The 18,285-nt window shown below is 61.8% G+C and overlaps 1 protein-coding gene and 1 long non-coding RNA gene across 4 annotated transcripts; one reads left to right on the top strand and one right to left on the bottom strand.

Annotated features, from left to right (window-relative positions):
* Positions 1 to 634: 634 nt before the first annotated feature.
* HRAS (HRas proto-oncogene, GTPase) lies at positions 635 to 3,601 on the top strand. Of its 3 annotated transcripts, XM_070359106.1 has the most exons (6): positions 635 to 797; positions 1,953 to 2,114; positions 2,297 to 2,475; positions 2,576 to 2,735; positions 2,823 to 2,904; positions 3,245 to 3,601. In XM_070359106.1, the coding sequence occupies exons 2-5, from the start codon at positions 2,004 to 2,006 to the stop codon at positions 2,883 to 2,885; spliced, it is 513 nt and encodes a 170-aa protein (XP_070215207.1). In that variant the 5' UTR covers positions 635 to 797; positions 1,953 to 2,003; the 3' UTR covers positions 2,886 to 2,904; positions 3,245 to 3,601. The 3 variants fall into 3 exon arrangements, with proteins under 3 accessions (XP_070215207.1, XP_070215206.1, XP_070215205.1); XM_070359105.1 differs by lacking the exon at positions 2,823 to 2,904 and having other exon boundaries at positions 636 to 865; XM_070359104.1 differs by lacking the exon at positions 2,823 to 2,904 and having other exon boundaries at positions 638 to 797.
* An 11,212-nt stretch (positions 3,602 to 14,813) lies between these two features.
* LOC138984676 (uncharacterized) lies at positions 14,814 to 17,684 on the bottom strand. The gene is made up of 3 exons (XR_011461928.1): positions 17,413 to 17,684; positions 15,509 to 15,617; positions 14,814 to 15,067 (listed from the first exon to the last, which is right to left on the bottom strand). It is a non-coding gene; the product is annotated as an uncharacterized lncRNA (long non-coding RNA).
* Between the last annotated feature and the right edge of the window lie 601 nt (positions 17,685 to 18,285).

Below are 18,285 nucleotides of genomic sequence, written 5' to 3'. Positions count from 1 at the left end.
GCCTGTACGCCGCCTGGCCCAGGGCGCAAGGCCGAGCCGCTCCCAGGATCCCGCGGAAGCTGCCAGGCGCCCCTCCCGGAGCCACCTGCGCCTGACCCTCTTCTGGGCAGCCCCTCCGCCCTTCTCCGGCCTCAGGTCCCGGGCATCCGCGGGGCTGAAGACGCGGGCTCTTGCCTCCCTGAGGCTTAGCCCTCGGGCTGTCGCCTCCTTTCCGGGCCCTGCGGGGGACGGCGCGGACCTGGGCCGGGGGCGGCGTAGGCGCAGCGGTGCCCGGCGGGGGTGCCCGGGGTCCGGAGCGGGGCTCCGGGAGCAGCGCCCCGCCCCAGTCCACACCCGGCCGCGTACTCGCTTAGCCACGGGGTCTCTATCTCCACGCGAGGCCCGTCTGCTCCCGGGAGAGCCCGGACCTCCCTAGTGGACGCCGCCCCCCGGGGCCCGACGCTTTGCGCAGCCAGCCCCGCAGGCCACGGCCAGCGCCGGCCGCCGGGGCGGGCACCGCCCTCGGCGAGGCTCCCGGAAGCCCCGCCCGGCCGGGGCTCTGACGGGCGGGCCTCTCGGCCAACCGGGGCTGGGGGAGGCGGGGCCCGGCGCGCTCGGCCAATCGCAGGCCGCGCAGGGCTGACGGACGGGCGTGGGGCGGGGCGCGCGCGGCCGGGTCGAGTGTGCGCCGCCCGCCGCCGGAGCCGCACCCGCCGCGGACGGGACCCATGCGTCGGGCGAGCCCTGCGCCCCGGCCCCGGCCCCTGCCGCCGCCCCCGCTCCGGCCCCGGCCCGGGGGGCAGTCGCGCCAGTGAGCGGTGAGTGCGGCGGGAGCGGTGGGCCGGGCGGGGGGCCTGCTGTCTGCGCTCGGCGCGCGGGGGCGCAGGTGAGCCGCGGGCGGCGGCGGCGGCGGCGGCGGCGGGCGGGGCGCTGCGCTGCGGCGGGGGCTGCGGGAGGCGGCGGGTTCGCTCCGCCTCGCCCAGGCCAGCACCTCCGGGTCCGTGTCGCAGGCCCGGCCTTACGGGCTCCGCAAGTGACCTGCGTGTCCGCGAGCAGAGGCGCTAGGCGGGGTCTTCCACCCGCCGGAGCCCCACGGGCCCCTCCGGAGAGCACGGGCATCCGGCGGCCATCACACACGCCCGGCGACCCGGGGGTTTAGAAAGTCAGTGTCTGCGGTCCCCGCAAGGGCGCTTCTTTAAGCATCACAAACCGGTGACATCCCAGATGCGGGCCTAGGGCCCAGGCCGTCTCCCTTCCTCACCTGTCCCCTTGCGCCCACACCTCTTTTGGGTCTTTTCCTGTGATTTGCTTTCTGGAGCCCCGGCCTCCTGTCCACCTCCACACCTGCTTTGTATTCTCCAAAGTTCTGGCAATGGAACCCATGGGTTTATGTGGACTTTTCCCTTGGAGTGTAGCCCAAACCTGCCAGGGCAGGGGTTCCTTCTGTCACCGTGTGCCTGGAGCAGCACCTGGGATGCAGTAGGCGCTTACTGAATACTTGTCAAATGCACCAGCATGCCCTGGGGGGAGGGCTGGAGCAGATTGTCGGTTGCTCCTAGCCTGTCTGGGCACGCTGCTGTGCCCGCCACTGTGGCAAGACCTGTTCTCGTGGGGGTGCTGGTAACCTCAGCCCACAGCGCCTCCAGTTTCGGCTTTTTGCCTACCCAGCAGGTTCTAATTCGGGTACGTGCTTGGGAGACGCTCCCAGCTGCCAGCCTTGCCTCTGAGGGGTCGGCTCCTTGCTCCTTGCTTTTCTCATACAGTCATTATTAAATGCAGCTGGAGGCAAGACCCCCTCCCATCTCTGGGTTGGAGGTGCCACAGGTGAGCGACTGGACCACCAGTCTGGCTGCTGCCCCTGTCGTCTGGATGCATAGGCCCAAGGGGCAGGCCAGAGCTGGGCAGGCTGGTCCAGGGAGCTCCTGCGCCTGCCCTGCATGGTCCGGCCATGCTGAGTGCGGCTCCCTCGGCAGGTGGGACCGGCGACCACTGCAGCGCCTCGTGCTGCGGTCTCTTGAGGAGCAATGACGGAGTATAAGCTCGTGGTGGTGGGCGCCGGTGGCGTGGGGAAGAGCGCCCTGACTATCCAGCTCATTCAGAATCACTTCGTGGACGAGTACGACCCCACCATCGAGGTGAGCCCGCCTGGCTCCTGTCCGCTGCTCAGCTCCTGATGTGGGCTTGACTCGCACCTCCTCTAAGGAGGGGTCCCCATGTCACAGGCCCCCCCCCGGGGCAGGCAAGAGAGGAGCGAGGGAGGTCCCGCCCCCCACCCTGCCCAAGAGGGCCAGCTGTCTCTGAGCAGTGTCGTCCCCAGGACTCCTACCGGAAGCAAGTGGTCATCGATGGGGAGACGTGCCTGCTGGACATCCTGGACACAGCGGGCCAGGAGGAGTACAGCGCCATGCGAGACCAGTACATGCGCACCGGGGAGGGCTTTCTCTGCGTGTTTGCTATCAACCACGTCAAGTCCTTCGAGGACATCCACCAGTACCGGTGAGCTGCCCGCCGGCCCGCAGGGGCCCCTGGCCCTCTTGTGCCCTGAGTGCAGCCAAGCCCGTGGGCCACCTGCCGGCTCAGCCCTTCCTCCTTGCAGGGAGCAGATCAAGCGGGTGAAGGACTCGGATGACGTGCCCATGGTGTTGGTTGGGAACAAGTGCGACCTGGCCGCGCGCACCGTGGAGTCTCGGCAGGCCCAGGACCTCGCCCGCAGCTACGGCATCCCGTACATCGAGACCTCCGCCAAGACCCGCCAGGTGAGCCCGGCCCCTGCCCCGCAGCCAGTCAGGGCCCCGCCCCGCCCGCCCGGGACAGGGCTCACTGCCCCCTCTCCCTCGACGCAGGGCAGCCGCTCTGGCTCTGGCTCCAGCTCCGGGACCCTCTGGGACCCTCCGGGACCCCCGTGACCCAGCCGCCCCTCTCGCTGTAAGTCTCCCCGGATGGCAGGGCAGCGAGGGAGGCCAGGGCCCGGGTCTGGGCTGAAACAGCTCCCGGGGGAGGTGGAGGTGCCCGGAGAGAGCTGCCCTGAGCCAGACCGGAGCGGTGACCCTGGGGCCCCAGCCCCCGTGCCCCCAGAGCGCCCCGCGGGTCCCAGGGTGCCCCGAAGACTCAGTGGGCTGGCAGTTGAGGACAGGCCTCCCGACGAGGCGGGCCTGGGGCCTGAGGCAGGCAGGGCCCGGCTCCCTGTCTGTGGGGTGGGGAAAGGGCTGGGGTCCTGCTCCCCGCTGAGGCGGTCGTCCTGCCCTGACCCGGGCCCTCCTCCTAGGGCGTGGAGGATGCTTTCTACACCCTGGTGCGCGAGATCCGGCAGCACAAGGTGCGCAAGCTGAGCCCGCCGGACGAGGGCGGCCCCGGCTGCCTGAGCTGCAGGTGCCTGCTCTCCTGACGGCAGCGTGGGCGCGGAGCGCTGGGTGCCACGCAGGAGGCGGCGCAGCAGGGGTGGAGGGAGGTGCCGCCGGAGCCCAGCCCCCCAGGCCAGTGGGCAGTGCCCGCGGGCCTCCCGGGACGCTTCACACAGACTCTGGTGAACTGACGCTGCTGACCCCCAGCCTCGCTCTCCTCCAGCCCTGTCCTGGCCCAGCGGGCGCAGGCCGAGTCGCAGTAAATTATTTCATGGTCTTGACCTGGCGTTTGCCTGAGGCCAGGAGGCCGCGGTGCGTGTGGCCTCCCAGGAGGCAGGGAGCTGCAGCTTCGTCCGGGCGGCGGCCGCCCCGCCTCCGGGGGCCCCGGCACGTCCGTCGGAGTTCTCTGGGTGCGGCCAGAACCAGCCACCTGACACACGGGAGTTTGTCAACCTTTAATCAGCAAGGGGGGGATACTGAGGCCAGAGACTGTCTGCGGAGGTCGGGGAGGAGCGGGCCACTGGGCGCTTTCGGGGTACTGCCCGGCTCTGCTGGGGCCGGAGGTCGGGGAGGAGTGGGCCACTGGGCACTTTCGGGGCACTGCCCGGCTCTGCTGGGGCCGCGCTGGTCCTTCACCATGAGAGGCGCTGGCTGCAGGCGCCCCAGGGCAGGGGGGCCCTCTGAGCCCGGTGCCACGTCTCCAGCAGCCTGGGTGGAGTTGGTGGCCGGGGGTGGCTGAAGCAGGAGCTGAAGGGGAAGGACCGTGTTCTGCCTCAACGCAGGCAGCCCTTCGCCTGTGGCCTCTTGGTTCACCAGGAGGTCTGGGGGGATCCCGTCGCTGGGGCCGCTGTCCCGAGGGTGGTCCTAGGCTGGGGGCTGGCGGGCCAGACATGGAGCCCGGGCCCCCAGAGGGAGGCCTGTGGCCGCAGCCCGCGTCGTACTGCTGCTCGGTCTTGGGGCCGGCCTGGCGGGGCAGGTGGGCCAGGGAGGGCCAGCCTGTCCTCTCCGGGGAGTGTCTTGAAACGGGGAGGGGTGGGGGGGCCTGGGGGCCGGATCCAGCTGCTCACTGGGAATGGATGGACCGGGTCAGCTTCCCCACCAGGCCGGGTGACTTGTACAGGGTGGGCCTGTGAGGCCTGCGTGGCCACCCTGGCCCAACATTGGGAACCGCCCTCCAGCCCGCTGGCCTCTGGGGTCTGCAGGGGCTGATGCTGCCCAGCCCTGGCTGGGTCAGCCGAGTCTCAGAGCAGAGGAGCAGGTGGATGGGGTGAGGAGGAAGTCCCGGGACCCCCATCCCTCATTGCCCCAGGGTGACTGGGGACCGCTGCTGAGCCTGCCTGGGTGGGGGGAGGTCGCCTCTCATCCCGTGCCGCTCAGCCATCGAGAGGCCTGCAGGGCCCGGACTGGGGACAGCGTGTCCTGCAGGCGTTCCTGCAGGTCTTCCGGGGCGGCTTCTCGGGTGGAGGGTGCCATCAGTCCAGCGGGGGTCCCCCAGGAAGGCCTGGCCCCCAACCCTGGAACACCCCCTGTGGGGGTGGCGTGCTCCACTAGGCGCCACGCCTGGGGCTCCAGTCGTGCCCGGCACTGGGCGGGGTCAGAGGGCGTGCTCCCGGCCGGTGGGCCGGCTGGCTCTCCGCTGCCTGCTCCACACAGGCCACTGGCTTTATGCACCTGAGGACTTGTGACCGTGAGCACGCACTCATCCTCCAGGATGTAGGTGTCTCCAGGCTTCATGGTGACGACAAGGGGGTCTGTGTGGACAGCAGGCCCGGCAGGGGCCCAGCACAGGGTACGAACCCCCCAGTGGCCTCTGGCCCCTGCAGTCCCCCCAGGCTGTAGCAGACCAGCTCCTGTGGGTCCTCATCTGGGGGGCTTGTCCTGGTGGTCTTGGTTCCTGGACTCGTGGCTCCTGGACTTGGGCTCCCGAGACAGTGGCCAGCACTCAGAACTGAGGAACAGTTCTGCAGGTCATCCCACCCCCAAAGGGCAGCACGCTGGCTCGCCCGCTCCCGGCTGACCCAGCTTTCCTGACGGGAGCCCCATTCCTGCAGGGGGACTCTGGGCTGCCCTCGGACACCCTCTGGTGGGGCTGGGGCCCCACCCCGGCATCTGGAGGGGACAGGCGCACTGGGGGACCCATCTCCTGGCAGCCTCGCCCAGTTGAGGAAGCCCTGTAGGGACCGATCGGTGCTGTGGGTCCCTGTGGACGGCTGCTCCTCGTGACGGGCAGCGTGGGGGTCAGGCCTGCCTCGGGGCCGGAAGCAGCCCTATCTCAGGGCCCAGGCCCCCAGGGCTGGGGGATTGTGCTGCCGCGGGCCTGCCGCAGCCCCCAGTCCCACGGGAAGAATGAAGCCCGCAGTAGGCCCAGCTGCCAGGGTGGCAGGGGGACGGCCTCTGGGGGATGCGTCTGCGTGCTGCTGCTTTGGCTTGGGGGGGCCCCTGCTGAGAGTGAGCTGGTGATGGGCCTGAGATCGTAGCGGTTTCGGGAACCCCATATGAAGAAGCCTGAGGAGCTCCCAGACCCCACAGGTCAGGGCTGCCCCCATCAAGGGTCAAGTGTCGCCCTGACCCTGGCTCTCGGGGCCTCTCAGTCCTGGCTGGACACTCTCTTCCCAGTCAGGACACCCTTCCTGTGGGGCTGGGGCAACGCCTGTTGGCCCAGCTCTGCTGCCGTCCTGGGCTGAGGGTGGGCTGGGGGCTGGCCCTGGCACATGTCCCAACCACAGCAGGGGTTCCGGAACTGAGGGGCAGGGTGTGTGGCCCACGGGGTGGCTGATGGGGCTTGCTTGATCGTCTCCTGGGCCTTGGAGTCAGGCTGGGCACATGGGGGTGTCACCACCTGGGCTCCATCTGGCTGTGGCCTGAGAGGGCACTGGACACCTGGCGGGCATGAGGCAGGGATGAGGGGGCTGTCTGGGTGAGGCCAGGCTTGGGGCCCAGAGGTCAGCATGGGGAGCCAGTTCCCTTCATTGATAGGAAGATGGGCTTGGCAGGGTCCCACCAGCCCCGCTGTTGGGGGAGCTCTCCGGGAAGACCCCTGGCTCTGGGGCGTGCCCAGCAGTCCAGGGCAGGCCTGCTTCTTGGTCACAAGCTGGACCAGCGCCAGAAGCTGTTCTGGCCCAGGAGCACAGCAGGACGGCCATAACCTGCTTCACGCCAGGCTCTTGAAAGAGCCAGACACAGAGAGGGCCACCCAGAGGCCGCCTCGGCTCCTGGACGGGCTCCCGGCCGGCGGAGCTTAGTGCTCTGGAGGGGCCACCTGAGAGGCCCTCGGGACTGGTGCAGGGGCCAGCTTGCCGCCTGGGTCCCCTCTGAGATGAGGTGAGTGGGGCAACGGGAGCCTCCTGCCGTGAGGGCAGGCTGGAGGCTTCACCTGGGGGGGCACGTGGCCAGGGGCTGGCCCAAGACCCCACGGTGGGCAGCTCCTGGGGCCCTCTCAGTTGGTGTTCCTTGAGGGAACGTTCTGGAAAGAGAGGCAGAGGGGGAGCTGTGCCTCGGGGGCCCCACAGGCGCCTGAGCTCCTGGGAACCTTCATCCTACCGAGCTGTTGCTGACTGGTGCGGCGTTTTCAGGAGCAAAAGCCCTGTTTCACAGCAGTGGTGCTGCTTTGGCCCTGAGCTCACTTGTGGGGCGTTTCCCCTGGCAGCCCTGCCAAGCACGGGGCCGTTCCAGCCAGGAGTCGGGCGCCTTTCTGTCCTGAAGAGCGGAGTCTGCACCCAGTGTTTCTGCCTCAGCCTGAGACTGGGGGGGCCCTGCGCCACCTGTGACCGTGTGCACCTGAGTCCTAACCAGTTCGGAGGTGCCCCTGGGCAGGGCGGGGCCTGGGCACAGGGATGCTCCCGGGTTGTGCCCAGAGCAGGCTTCCAGCCCGTGGACCAGGGCCTGCTGTCTGGGGAAGGGACACGTGGTGCGTGTTTCACGCTGATCTTCATTTCATACTGTCTGACAAACCTTCACGACAAAATAGGTGTGTTTCAGAAATAAGCCAAAAAAGCAGTGAAGTTGCGCTTCAGTGTTAAACGTTTTCAGGGGTAAAGTCTACATGCGATGACACAAACACCCCAGGTGTGCAGTTTGACGAGGTTTTGTTTCAGCTTGCTCACGTTACGGCTCAGTCTCTGGGGTGGCAGCCCCGTGGGTTTTTGCACACGTTACGGCTCAGTCTCTGGATGGCAGCCCCGTGGGTTTTTGCACACGTTACGGCTCAGTCTCTGGGGTGGCAGCCCCGTGGGTTTTTGCACACGTTACGGCTCAGTCTCTGGGGTGGCAGCCCCGTGGGTTTTTGCACACGTTACGGCTCAGTCTCTGGGGTGGCAGCCCTGTGGGTTTTTGCACACGTTACGGCTCAGTCTCTGGATGGCAGCCCCGTGGGTTTTTGCACACGTTACGGCTCAGTCTCTGGATGGCAGCCCCGTGGGTTTTTGCACACGTTACGGCTCAGTCTCTGGGGTGGCAGCCCCGTGGGTTTTTGCCCACGTTACGGCTCAGTCTCTGGGGTGGCAGCCCCGTGGGTTTTTGCACACATTACAGATCAGTCTCTGGGGTGGCAGCCCCGTGGGCTTTTGCATGCTGAGGGCCGGGCATATCCACACTCTGACCTAAGCTCCCCACCCATGAGCCCTAGAAGCTGCTGATACTTGTCCTCCCGGGGCTATACCTTTTCCAGAAGGTCCTATGAGTGGATTCACAGGTGGGGCTGGATTCCTTTTAAGACGTACAGGTCCCATTGAGTGAGTCAACATCCTGTTCCACTTGATGGAACCCCATGATGCATCCATCCCCTTGTGGAAGATCATCTTGGTTGCTTCCAGTTCTTAATGATCACGGATAGAGCGTGAATGTTGCATGCAGGTTTTGTGTGGATGTGAGGTTTCAGCTCATCTGCGTGGATAGCAGGGAGCATGACGCTGGTCACATGGCGAGGGTGAGTGCGCTTGGTGGGAAGCCGCCTGGCCGTCTCCACGGCGGCTGCACGTCCGCACCCCGCCCCCGCTGGATGCTGTCCTCGTGCATGCTGGTTCCCACTCCGCACGAGTCCTTTATTGGATTTACGATTGGCAGACATTTCCTCCCACCCTGGAGCTTTCTGCTCCAGCCTAAGTCTGGTGTGGAATCAATTTTACATGCAGATCTGTCTCTCATAGGTGCCCTCTCTCCTCTGACCGGCCTCTCCCCGAGTGCCCATGGCCTCGCCCTGTCCTGACATTCTGGCTTCTAATGCCACATGTGAGGCCCCTGGGGAAGGGACACAGGGAGCTTGTTTCACGCTGATCTTCATCGCAAAGAAGCCAGAGGTTTAAGATGGAGCCAGCAGTTGGCACAAGCCACGCCCACTGTGTCTCCAGCAGGGTGCGTCCTCGGACAGCAGTGGCCAGGCCCTCGGTCTAGGATACCAGCTGGCCCGCTCCAGGAGACCTTGTTCTGTGGCCAGGTCTGCGGGCTGGCAGGGATGGTGGGGCCCACCAGGCTCAGCCTCACACCTGGCTCCTGTCCCCACGATGCCTGCAGCCTGGTGGCCCCTCGGGGCTGGATGTTGCCTGGGCTGGTCGTGGCTGACTTCCCTGGACCTGGCGTCAGAGGTGAGCAGCGTCACAGCCACTCTTTCCGGGCGAAGGCAGTTGTGGGGCCGCCTGGCTTCAGGGCCAAGGACCCCCCTCCGTAGAGCACCTCATCGTGAGACGAGCCAGGTGGCCACTCCACACCTGCCTCGCTGCCGCAGTGCCACCTGGGCCAGACCCCTCTTCTCTCCAGGGTCCCAGCTCTGAAAGCACCTCTTGGTCCAGAGTGAGCGTGATGTCTTGGCTGTGCACGTGTGCCCTGCTTCTGTCATGGCAGAACCTGCCCTCCCAGCCAGCCACACGGCCTCCCCGGCTGTCAGGGTCTTAGCCCTACACCCATGTACCCAGACTGGAACAGGCTGTTCCGAAAGCAGTGAGGCGCTGGGAGACCCGACATTAGGGGATTACAGTCAAAGCTTCAGGTGTAGCAGCCAAATCAAGACCAAGCATAAGGAAAGAATGCCTGGGTGTTTCGACTGCATCACGGGGCTTGAGGAATCTTAGTCCCCGACCGAGGGTGGAGCCCTGGCTCTGCAAGAAGGTGCCAAGGCCTAACCATTGGACCACCAGGGAATTCCCAAGAATCCCTGTTTTTAGAACTCACGCTGAGAGCCTATGGACAGGGTGAGGCTAGACATTTTGGGTTCACTATAAAACACCGGTGCTGGTCAAATGTGTGGTGCATGTGGACACGGGTCAGGACAGCGTTGGTGGGGTTGGACCTGGCTGATGAAATTTGGGAAGGTTGCCACACTTTAAAAAAGAAAGACAGCGACCCCATGGATTGCTGCCCACTAGCTCCTCTGTCTGTGGGATTCTGCAGGCAAGAATACTGGAGTGGGTTGCCATGCCCTCCTCCAGGGGATCTTCCCAGCCCAGGGATCAAACCTGGGTCTCCCGCATTACAGGTGAATTCTTTACTGAGCCACCAGGGAAGGCACTAGTAGTAAAGAACCTGCCTACCAATGCAGGAAACATAAGAGACTTCAGTTTGATCCCTGGGTTGGGAAGATCTGCAGGAGAGCATGGCAGCCCACTCCAGTAATCTTGCCTGGAGAATCCCATGGACAGAGGAGCCTGGCGGGCTACAGTCCTCAGGGTCACGAAGAGTCAGACATGACTGAAGTGACTTAGCGTGCACATGCACACACTTTAAAAATAACAAATGATGGAAATTGTCTGAAAAAGCAGAAATGTATAACTAACATCAGGGGCATCATTTTGACCCCTTCCCCTGGCATTCAGTCCATCCGGGCACGGGTCCAGTCTGGTCTCTGATGCCTGGCGCCTGTCCCGCCTGCGGGGCCCTCTGGGGCCTGCTGAGCCATCCCACCTGGCCCCGCTCTCCCCCGCCCACTGCGCCGCGGCCCCTGCTCCTCACGTGCCCACCCTCGCCCCCTTGGCGCTCTCCCCGCACTGCCAGGAGGGAGAGGCACCTCGCTGCCCAGCCCCAGGGACCCACTTGATGCTGTAGCGCACCCAGAACATGATGGAGTGGAGTCCGCCCACGCTTCTCTGTGGGCGCGGCCAGCATCAGACCTAACCCAGACCCACTGCCCGACGCTGCGTGACAGCAGAACAAGAGCTGTTTCTGCAGAAACCTCTGGCTTCTTTCTGAAGCCAAGGCGGGTCACCAGGGACACCCGCGTCCAAAGCTCAGACGCCTGCCCATTACGGAGGCGCCTTCCAGGCCAGTTGGACCCCTCCTCCATCACCCGAAGGGGGCCTTCTAGGATGACCGCGCCTGGGGAGCTGCGCCTCTGTTCTCTGACCCCTCCGCAGGAGTCACACGGGACCGGAAGGGATAGGCGGGGACTGGGGGCGGGGCTGGGATGGCTCGGGGACAGGGACAGGAGGGGCGGGGCAGGGAGGGGCGGTGCTGGGCTGGGCCGGGCCAGGCGGGTGGGCCTCGGTGCGGCTGGCTTCCTTCCCCTCCGATCATTTCCCTCTCCTTGCGTCCTCCGGCAAGCACCCAGCTCGGGGTCCGCGAGGACTGGATGGCTGCTGAGGGCTCAGGCTCCCATCACCCTGACCTAAAACAGCCCAGGAGGCGTGCGGAGCCCCACGGTCCTGACATCTCCCTGTCAGACCCTGGTTAGGATGCAAAAATTTATCTTTGGGGCTCCCCATGGGCCTAACAGACACGCATATTTCCCGTTTCAGAGCTTTCTTTTGTTCATATAGTGAAAAACGCTTGACCTCCGCATATTATCCTGATTTCTGCGTATACCTGCTTGGTTTGGGGGCCCTTTCAGGAGCGTGATGCTGGCTGTGGCCCCACAGTGACCAGTGGGTGTCCGCCACCTCACTAGCCTCCTAGGCTCCCTCCTCCGGCTGCAGTTCCCCCTCTGGTCCTACTCGGTCTGGGTGCACAGGGCGCCTTCCCGTGTGACCTGGGGTACCCTCGTGGAGAGAGGGGCTGAGCGGTGGGAACCGACCACATGTAGGGACCTCACTTAGGAAGGCTTTCTTATCTTTCTGTGCTCATCTTTGGAACTCTGCATTCAGATGGATATATCTGTCCTTTTCTCCTTTGCCTTTTGCTTCTCTTCTCTTCTCAGCTATTTGTAAGGCCTCCTCAGACAGATATTTTGCCTTTTTGGATTTCTTCTTGGGGATGGTTTTGATTATGGCCTCCTGTACAGTCTTATGAACAGGAGTTCGGAATCGTCCATAGTTCTTCAGGCACTCTATCAGATCTAATCTCTTGAGTCTACTTGTCACTTCCACTGTATAATTGTAAGGGATTGGATTTAGGTCATACCTGAATGGTCTAGTGGGTTTCCCTACTTTCTTCAATTTAAGTCTGAATTTTGCAATAGAATGGAAAAGACTAGAGATGTCTTCAAGAAAGTTAGAGATACCAAGGAAACATTTCATGCAAAGATGGGCTCAATAAAGAACAGAAACAGTATGGACCTAACAGAAGCAGAAGGTATTAAGAAGAGGTGGCAAGAATACACAGAAGAACTGTACAAAGATCTTAAGGACCCAGATAACCATGATGGTGTGATCAGTCACCTAGAGCCAGACATCCTGGAGTGTGAAGTCAAGGGGGCCTTAGGAAGTGGGCCTTAGGAAGCATCACTACAAGCAAAGCTAGTGGAGGTGATGGAATTCCAGCTGAGCTATTTCAAATTCTAATAGATGATGTTGTTAAAGTGCTGCACTCACTATGCCAGCAAATTTGGAAAACTCAGCAGTGGCCACAGGACTGGAAAAGGTCAGTTTTCATTCCAATCCCAAAGAAGGACAATGCCAAAGCTGTTCAAACTACCAGACAATTGCACTCATGTCACACACTAGCAAAGTAATGCTCAAAATTCTCCAAACTAGGCTTCAACAGTATGTGACCTGAGAACTTCCAAATGCTCAAGCTGGATTTAGAAAAGGCAGAGGAACCAGAGATCAAAATGCCAACATCCGTAGGATCATAGAAAAAGCAAGAGAATTTCAGAAAAATATCTACTTCTGCTTCATTGACTATGCTAAAGACTTTGTGTGGATCACAAGAAACTGTGGAAAATTCTTAAAGAGATGGTAATACCAGACCACCTTACTTGCCTCCTGAGAAATCTCTATGTGGGTCAAGAAGCAACAGTTAGAACTGGACATGGAACAACAGACTCGTTCCAAATAGGAAAAGGAGTACGTCAAGGCTGTATATTGTCACCTTGCTTATTTAACTTATATGCAGAGTACGTCATGCGAAATGCTGGACTGGATGAAGCACAAGCTGGACTCAAGATGTCTGGGAGAAATAAATAACCTCAGATATGCAGATGACACCACCCTTATGGCAGAAAGCGAAGAAGAACTAAAGAGCCTCTTGATGAAAGTGAAAGAGGAGAGTGGGAAAGCTGGCTTAAAACTCAACATTCAGAAAACTAAGATCATGGCATCTGGTCCCATCATTTCATGGCAGATAGATGGGAAACAGTGGAAACTGTGACAGAATTGATTTTCATGGGCTCCAAAATCACTGCAGATGGTGACTATAGCCGTGAAGTTAAAAGATGCTTGCTCCTTGGAAGAAAAGGTATGATCAGCCTAGACAGCATATTAAAAAGCAGAGACATTACTTTGCCAACAAACAGCCATCTAGTCAAAGCTATGTTTTTTCCAGTAGTCATGTATGGATGCAAGAGTTGGACTATAAAGAAAGCTGAGTGCTGAAGGATTGATGCTTTTGAACTGTGCTGTTGGAGAAGACTCTTGAGAGTGCCTCGGACAGCAAGGATATCAAACCAGTCAATCTTAAAGGAAATCAGTCCTGAATATTCACTGGAATGACTGATGCTGAAGCTCCAATACTTTGGCCACTTGATGTGAAGAACTGACTCATTGGAAAAGATCCTGATGCTGGGAAAGATTGAAGGCAGGAGAAGGGGACGACAGAGGATGAGACGGTTGGATGGCATCACCAACTCAATGGACATCAGTTTAAGCAAACTCCGGGAGATAGTGAAGGACAGGGAAGCCTAGCATGCTGCGGTCCATGGGGTCGCAAAGAGTCGGACAGGACTGAGTGACTGAACGGAACTGAAGGTACCTCACTGGGCAACAGGAGAAGACCTGTTTCTTGTCCCGATTCAGCTTTTCAAATAACAGGCCTGTGGCTCACCTGGTTTGGCCGTGACTTCTCTTTCATGTTTCTCTGGGTGACTCCTTGCTCTTTTCCCCTGGTCTGTGCCCCTTGCTGGCTGACTCTGTCCATGCCGCCCCCACCCCCAACTGTCAGGAGGGTTTAGTTTGACCCCAGGTGGCATCTGTCCATCTCTGGACTGAGTGTCTGTACCAGGCCAAGCAGAATGGGCAGCGGGTCAGGGGTGTACGGGGCCCTCCTGGCAGGCAGGCTGGGGCTGTGGGCCTGGGAGGTGCCAGGAGAGTGCTGGGGGGTGGGTGAAGGGCCCTGGAGGCAGCCTGGCCTGTGGGCGCTGCCCCACACGAGGGGAGAGGCCTGGTCCTGCCCTCTGTTCTCTGCCTTCACCTGCTCCAGGTCCAGCAGCAGAGACCACACCTGCCCTGGCACCAGTGGAGGTTCCTCCGCAGACCCATTGGCGTGTTAGGGAGAGAAGCCTGCTCTGAGACCAGCACGCATGGGGGACGCCCAGGAGGAGATGGAGGCAGAGGCTGTGCCTCAGCTAAGACGGGCCGTGGCCCTGCTGCTCTCGCCCTGCGGGGACCCGGGCTGGGCTGGCTGCGGTCCTGGTATCAGATTCTCCCAGAGCCTTGTGAGGTGCCCAGGCCAGTGCCCTTCAGGTTAGGATGCTCCGTTGCGGCCCTGGTATTTACTCCAGTTCCTCAGCATCTTCACTCACTCATTGGCTCACCCGATCTCCAGGGCCTTTTGCTGGAAAATGGGGCGTGGTGTTGGCCCAGCTCCCAGCTTCCTAGGGAGGCCCTGAGGAGGGTGAGCTTGACAGGGCCAGGAAAGGCGCGGACCCCTCCCGGCCCGAGGATGCTCACAGGGCCGGGGCCGGGGCGGCAGGAACTGCGGCCGTGCCTGGGGGCTCTCGCCCTTCTGCCGCTGCAGCGTGGGCTCTCACCTGCGCCGAGTGGACGCTGCAGCCATGGATACTGAGGTCCTGAGTGCTGAAGCCGGGCAGCTCCTCCTGACCAGAAGACAACAGAAACAGGATGAGGACCTGGGCCCGGCCGAGTGCAGGGAAGTGCCCTGCACCCACCGACCCCCAGGTCTCAGCCCAGGAGACTCCGGACAGGAGGAATGGCCCCAGGAGGGTGCTGGCTTGGGCGGGGCTGCATCCCCACAGCAGCCCAGGAGGTGCCCCTCCTCCTGCCGGTGCCTATCAATCACCCACTCTGCCCCAAGCTGGCCAGCCCTGCCAGGAGAGCGGAGGCCTGGTCAGGCTCAAGAGCCTGAGGTGAGTCGTTGCCCAGCGCTCACCCAGTCCAGGCCACCCTCCTCCAGGAGCCCAGCACCCTCGGCCCCACGTGGGAGCTCCGTCCCTGCACGCGCACACCTCTTTCTCCTCCTGCTCTGGGGCCTGGCCTGCTCTTCCACCCCCAGACCAAGGGGTCTCTCCTCCAGGGAGGTCTTTGAGCACCTGGAAATGCAGCCCAGATGGGAAGGAGGGGCATCCTGATGACTCACAGCAGAAGTGTGGTGACTTCGTGCAGCGAGAGCTCAGCATCTTTCCTGGGTTCCACTGGAGCCCCTGACTGGCCCTGAAACCCAGAGGGGCCGGGGTGAAGACGTCGTGGGGCAGGAGGCCTCCCCTGCCCTGCGTCCCAGGGGCCCAGCACAGACCTGCCTGCACACCCAGCTAGGACCCTGCCTGGGCCACCTGGTCCCACGTGCTGGTGCCCCTACCTGGGCATCCCCCGTGCCTCCTGATGAGGGTGTCCACCCGGACCCTGCCTGTTCAGTCTGGCTGTGAGCCCTGCCTGGAGCACAGCTGCTGCTGCTGCCGATGGCCCCGCCTGGGCGCCCCTGCTGCTCCTTGGCTCTGATCCCCGCTGGGACATCTCTGCTCCTGGGGGCTGTGATCCTCGTCTCGGCTGCTGTGATTTCTGCCCAGGGGTGCACCTGCTCTGACTGGGTCCCTGACTCTGAAGAGACATGTTCAAGCCTCACCTGATTCACCTAAGATCCCCGCCAGGACTCACCTGCCTGTCCCGGGCTTTGACCTCTGCCAGGCCTCACTTGCTCACATTTGGCTGTTATTTCTGATCATTCCAGGGCCAGCAGGGTCTCCAGCTTCTCCATTGTCCGATACTGCAAGACAAAAAACCCAGACACCCCAGGGCACCAAAGAGCCTCGGAGAACAAATGAGTGAAGCTGGCTCCCTGTTTTAAGTGCTCTGGTCTGTCTGATCAGCAGGGGAGATGACCACTCCGCCCGGGTGGGTGGCACCCCAGGTTGGCGCGTCATAGCTTGCACGCACACTCCTAACACTTCCACTTCCCAACTCCCCTCCCAGCCGCCTGGGAGATTCTGTTACAGTGAGATGATGAGGAACCGGAAGGGGAGAAGGCCCAGCAGGAGCACCATGCGCCTGGCTCTGAGTGTGAGGAAAGCAGAGGTCAGACTCGCGCTGGGCAGGGACTCCTGAGGCTTCTGGGAGCACGCCCTGCTTAAGCGGATGCCTGAGCGACAGGGCACTTCCCTGTGGCCCCGAGGTTAGGACTGCACGCTTCCCTTGCAGGGGGCACAGGTTCCATCCCTGGTCGGGGAACTAGGATCCCACATGCTGCACAGCGACCAAGGGAAAAAAAGCATGAGCAACAGAAAAAAATCGATAAAGTAGACTTTATCAAAATGAAAAGCTGTGCTCCAAATGACCCCATCAAGAAAATGAAAAGACAACATACACAATAAAAAATATTTGTGAATCGCCTATCTGACAAGGGGCCTAGTATACAGAATGCTATGCTAAGTCACTCAGTTGTGTCTGACTCTGTGCGACCCCACAGACGGCAGCCCACCAGGCTCCCCCGTCCCTGGGATTCCCCAGGCAAGGACACTGGAGTGGGGTGCCATTTCCTTCTCCAATGCATGAAAGTGAAAAGTGAAAGTGAAGTCGCTCAGTCATGTCCAACTCTGTGTGACCCCACAGACGGCAGCCCACCAGGCTCCCCTGTCCCTGGGATTCCCCAGGCAAGGACACTGGAGTGGGTTGCCATTTCCTTCTCCAATGCATGAAAGTGAAAAGTGAAAGTGAAGTCACTCAGTCATGTCTGACCCTCAGCGACCCCAAGGACTGCAGCCTTCCAGGCTCCTCCATCCATGGGACTTTCCAGGCAAGAGTACTGGAGTGGGGTGCCATTGCCTTCTCCAAGTATACAGAATATATATATATAAGTTTATATACAGAATATATGACAAGTGTTCTTGCCTGGAGAATCCCAGGGACAGCAGAGCCTGGTGGGCTGCTGTCTATGGGGTCACAGAGTCGGACACGACTGAAGTGACTTAGCAACTCAACAGTAAAAAGTAGCAGCTCAGTTAGAAAATTGACAGAGGATGGGGACAGACTTTTCTCCAAAATCTACCCAGCTCTAGAGGACAAGGCCAAGGACACATGCAAACCCAGATCACACGGAATGGCTCCTCTCAGCAACGCGAGCCTGGGGAGAGACGGCAGCCCTTCCGGACTGCGGGCAGGAAACGCTGATCCGGGCTACACCATGGCTGCCCACGCTGCTCAGTGGAGGAAATCGGACGCAAGAGACCACAGACTCTGTGAGCCCACTGATCCAAAACGTCCCGTGTCGCCGGATCCACAGACAGAAACTGGGTTAGTGGTGTCCAGGGCTGGGGGAGGGTCGAGGGGCAAATCTCCTGGTGAATGAGGGACTCTTTGAGGAGGTAGTGAAACGTGGACGCAGTGGTGATGGCTGCATAACTCCACGAATACGCTAAAACCACGGAATGGGATACTTTAACACCTGGGTTTGGCGCTGTGAGAGCTGAAGGAAAGCTCTCTGAGCCAGATTCCCATGGAGGCAGAGCGGGGACGGGGGACCAGGGGGCTCTAGCACGAGGCACTCACACCTCCATTTGACTCACCTTGCAGCCGGTTCTTGCTGGTGATCTGCCCAGGGGACACGCTGGCCAACCCCAAGGGCACTGGTCTGGGGATGGACACGCACGACTTCAGGGGCCTGCATGGCTGAGGGTCTCTCGTCCACAGTTCTGAACACAGCACAGGGAAAGGGCTGTATCGTCCCGTTCACACCAAGGGTCCACTCATGCCTGGAGACTCGTTGGAGGCCCGGCCTGTTGGGAAACGGCTTGGGTGTGTGAGACTCATGGAGAGGGCCAGGGACAGGGCCCTGCGAGGGTTGAGGGCTGAGGCCCTGCATCCCCACCTCGGCCCCCAGGGCAGACATACTCGTGCGGCCTGTGCCCCTGACCTGGGGCAGGAGGAGAGACACGGGAGGGTCCCGGACACGAGCGCGGGGCCCCGGAGCGGCTGAAGCTCTGCTTGCCGCAGGCCTCCACCTCCCAATTCCTCCGCCCTTTGCCCTTCACCCCTTCCCCCATCCTTCTTCCTCCCGCAGCTGCGACACTGCCCCCGCCAGCCCCTCACCCCCTCCCTTTCTCCTGCCTTCTCCCCATTTCCTGATCCAGAGCACCGTCCATCCTCCTCAGGCTCACTCCGTCCTCCCCACTCCCTCCTCCCCCCAGCGCTCCTACTTCCTGCCGCCCCCTACTCCGTCACCCCGCATGACCCCGCACCCCTCTTCCTGCGGTACCCACCCCCCTCCGGCTCCAACTGCCCGCCTGCCTCCTCTCCCTCCAGCATCCTCTCTCCTGCCTCCTCTGGGCCAGGAGTCTAATCTCTGACCTTGGGCTCCTTTCAAGGACATGGGCACCTCTGGCAGCAGCCCTCCCCCCATGGACTGCTGAGGGGGCCGGATGCGCCTGGCCCGTGGTTGG

The sequence above is a fragment of the Bos mutus genome, chromosome 22 (genome assembly GCF_027580195.1).
Source record: "Bos mutus isolate GX-2022 chromosome 22, NWIPB_WYAK_1.1, whole genome shotgun sequence".
Classification (NCBI taxonomy): Eukaryota; Metazoa; Chordata; class Mammalia; order Artiodactyla; family Bovidae; genus Bos; species Bos mutus.
This window is presented reverse-complemented; position numbering and strand designations above follow the sequence as displayed.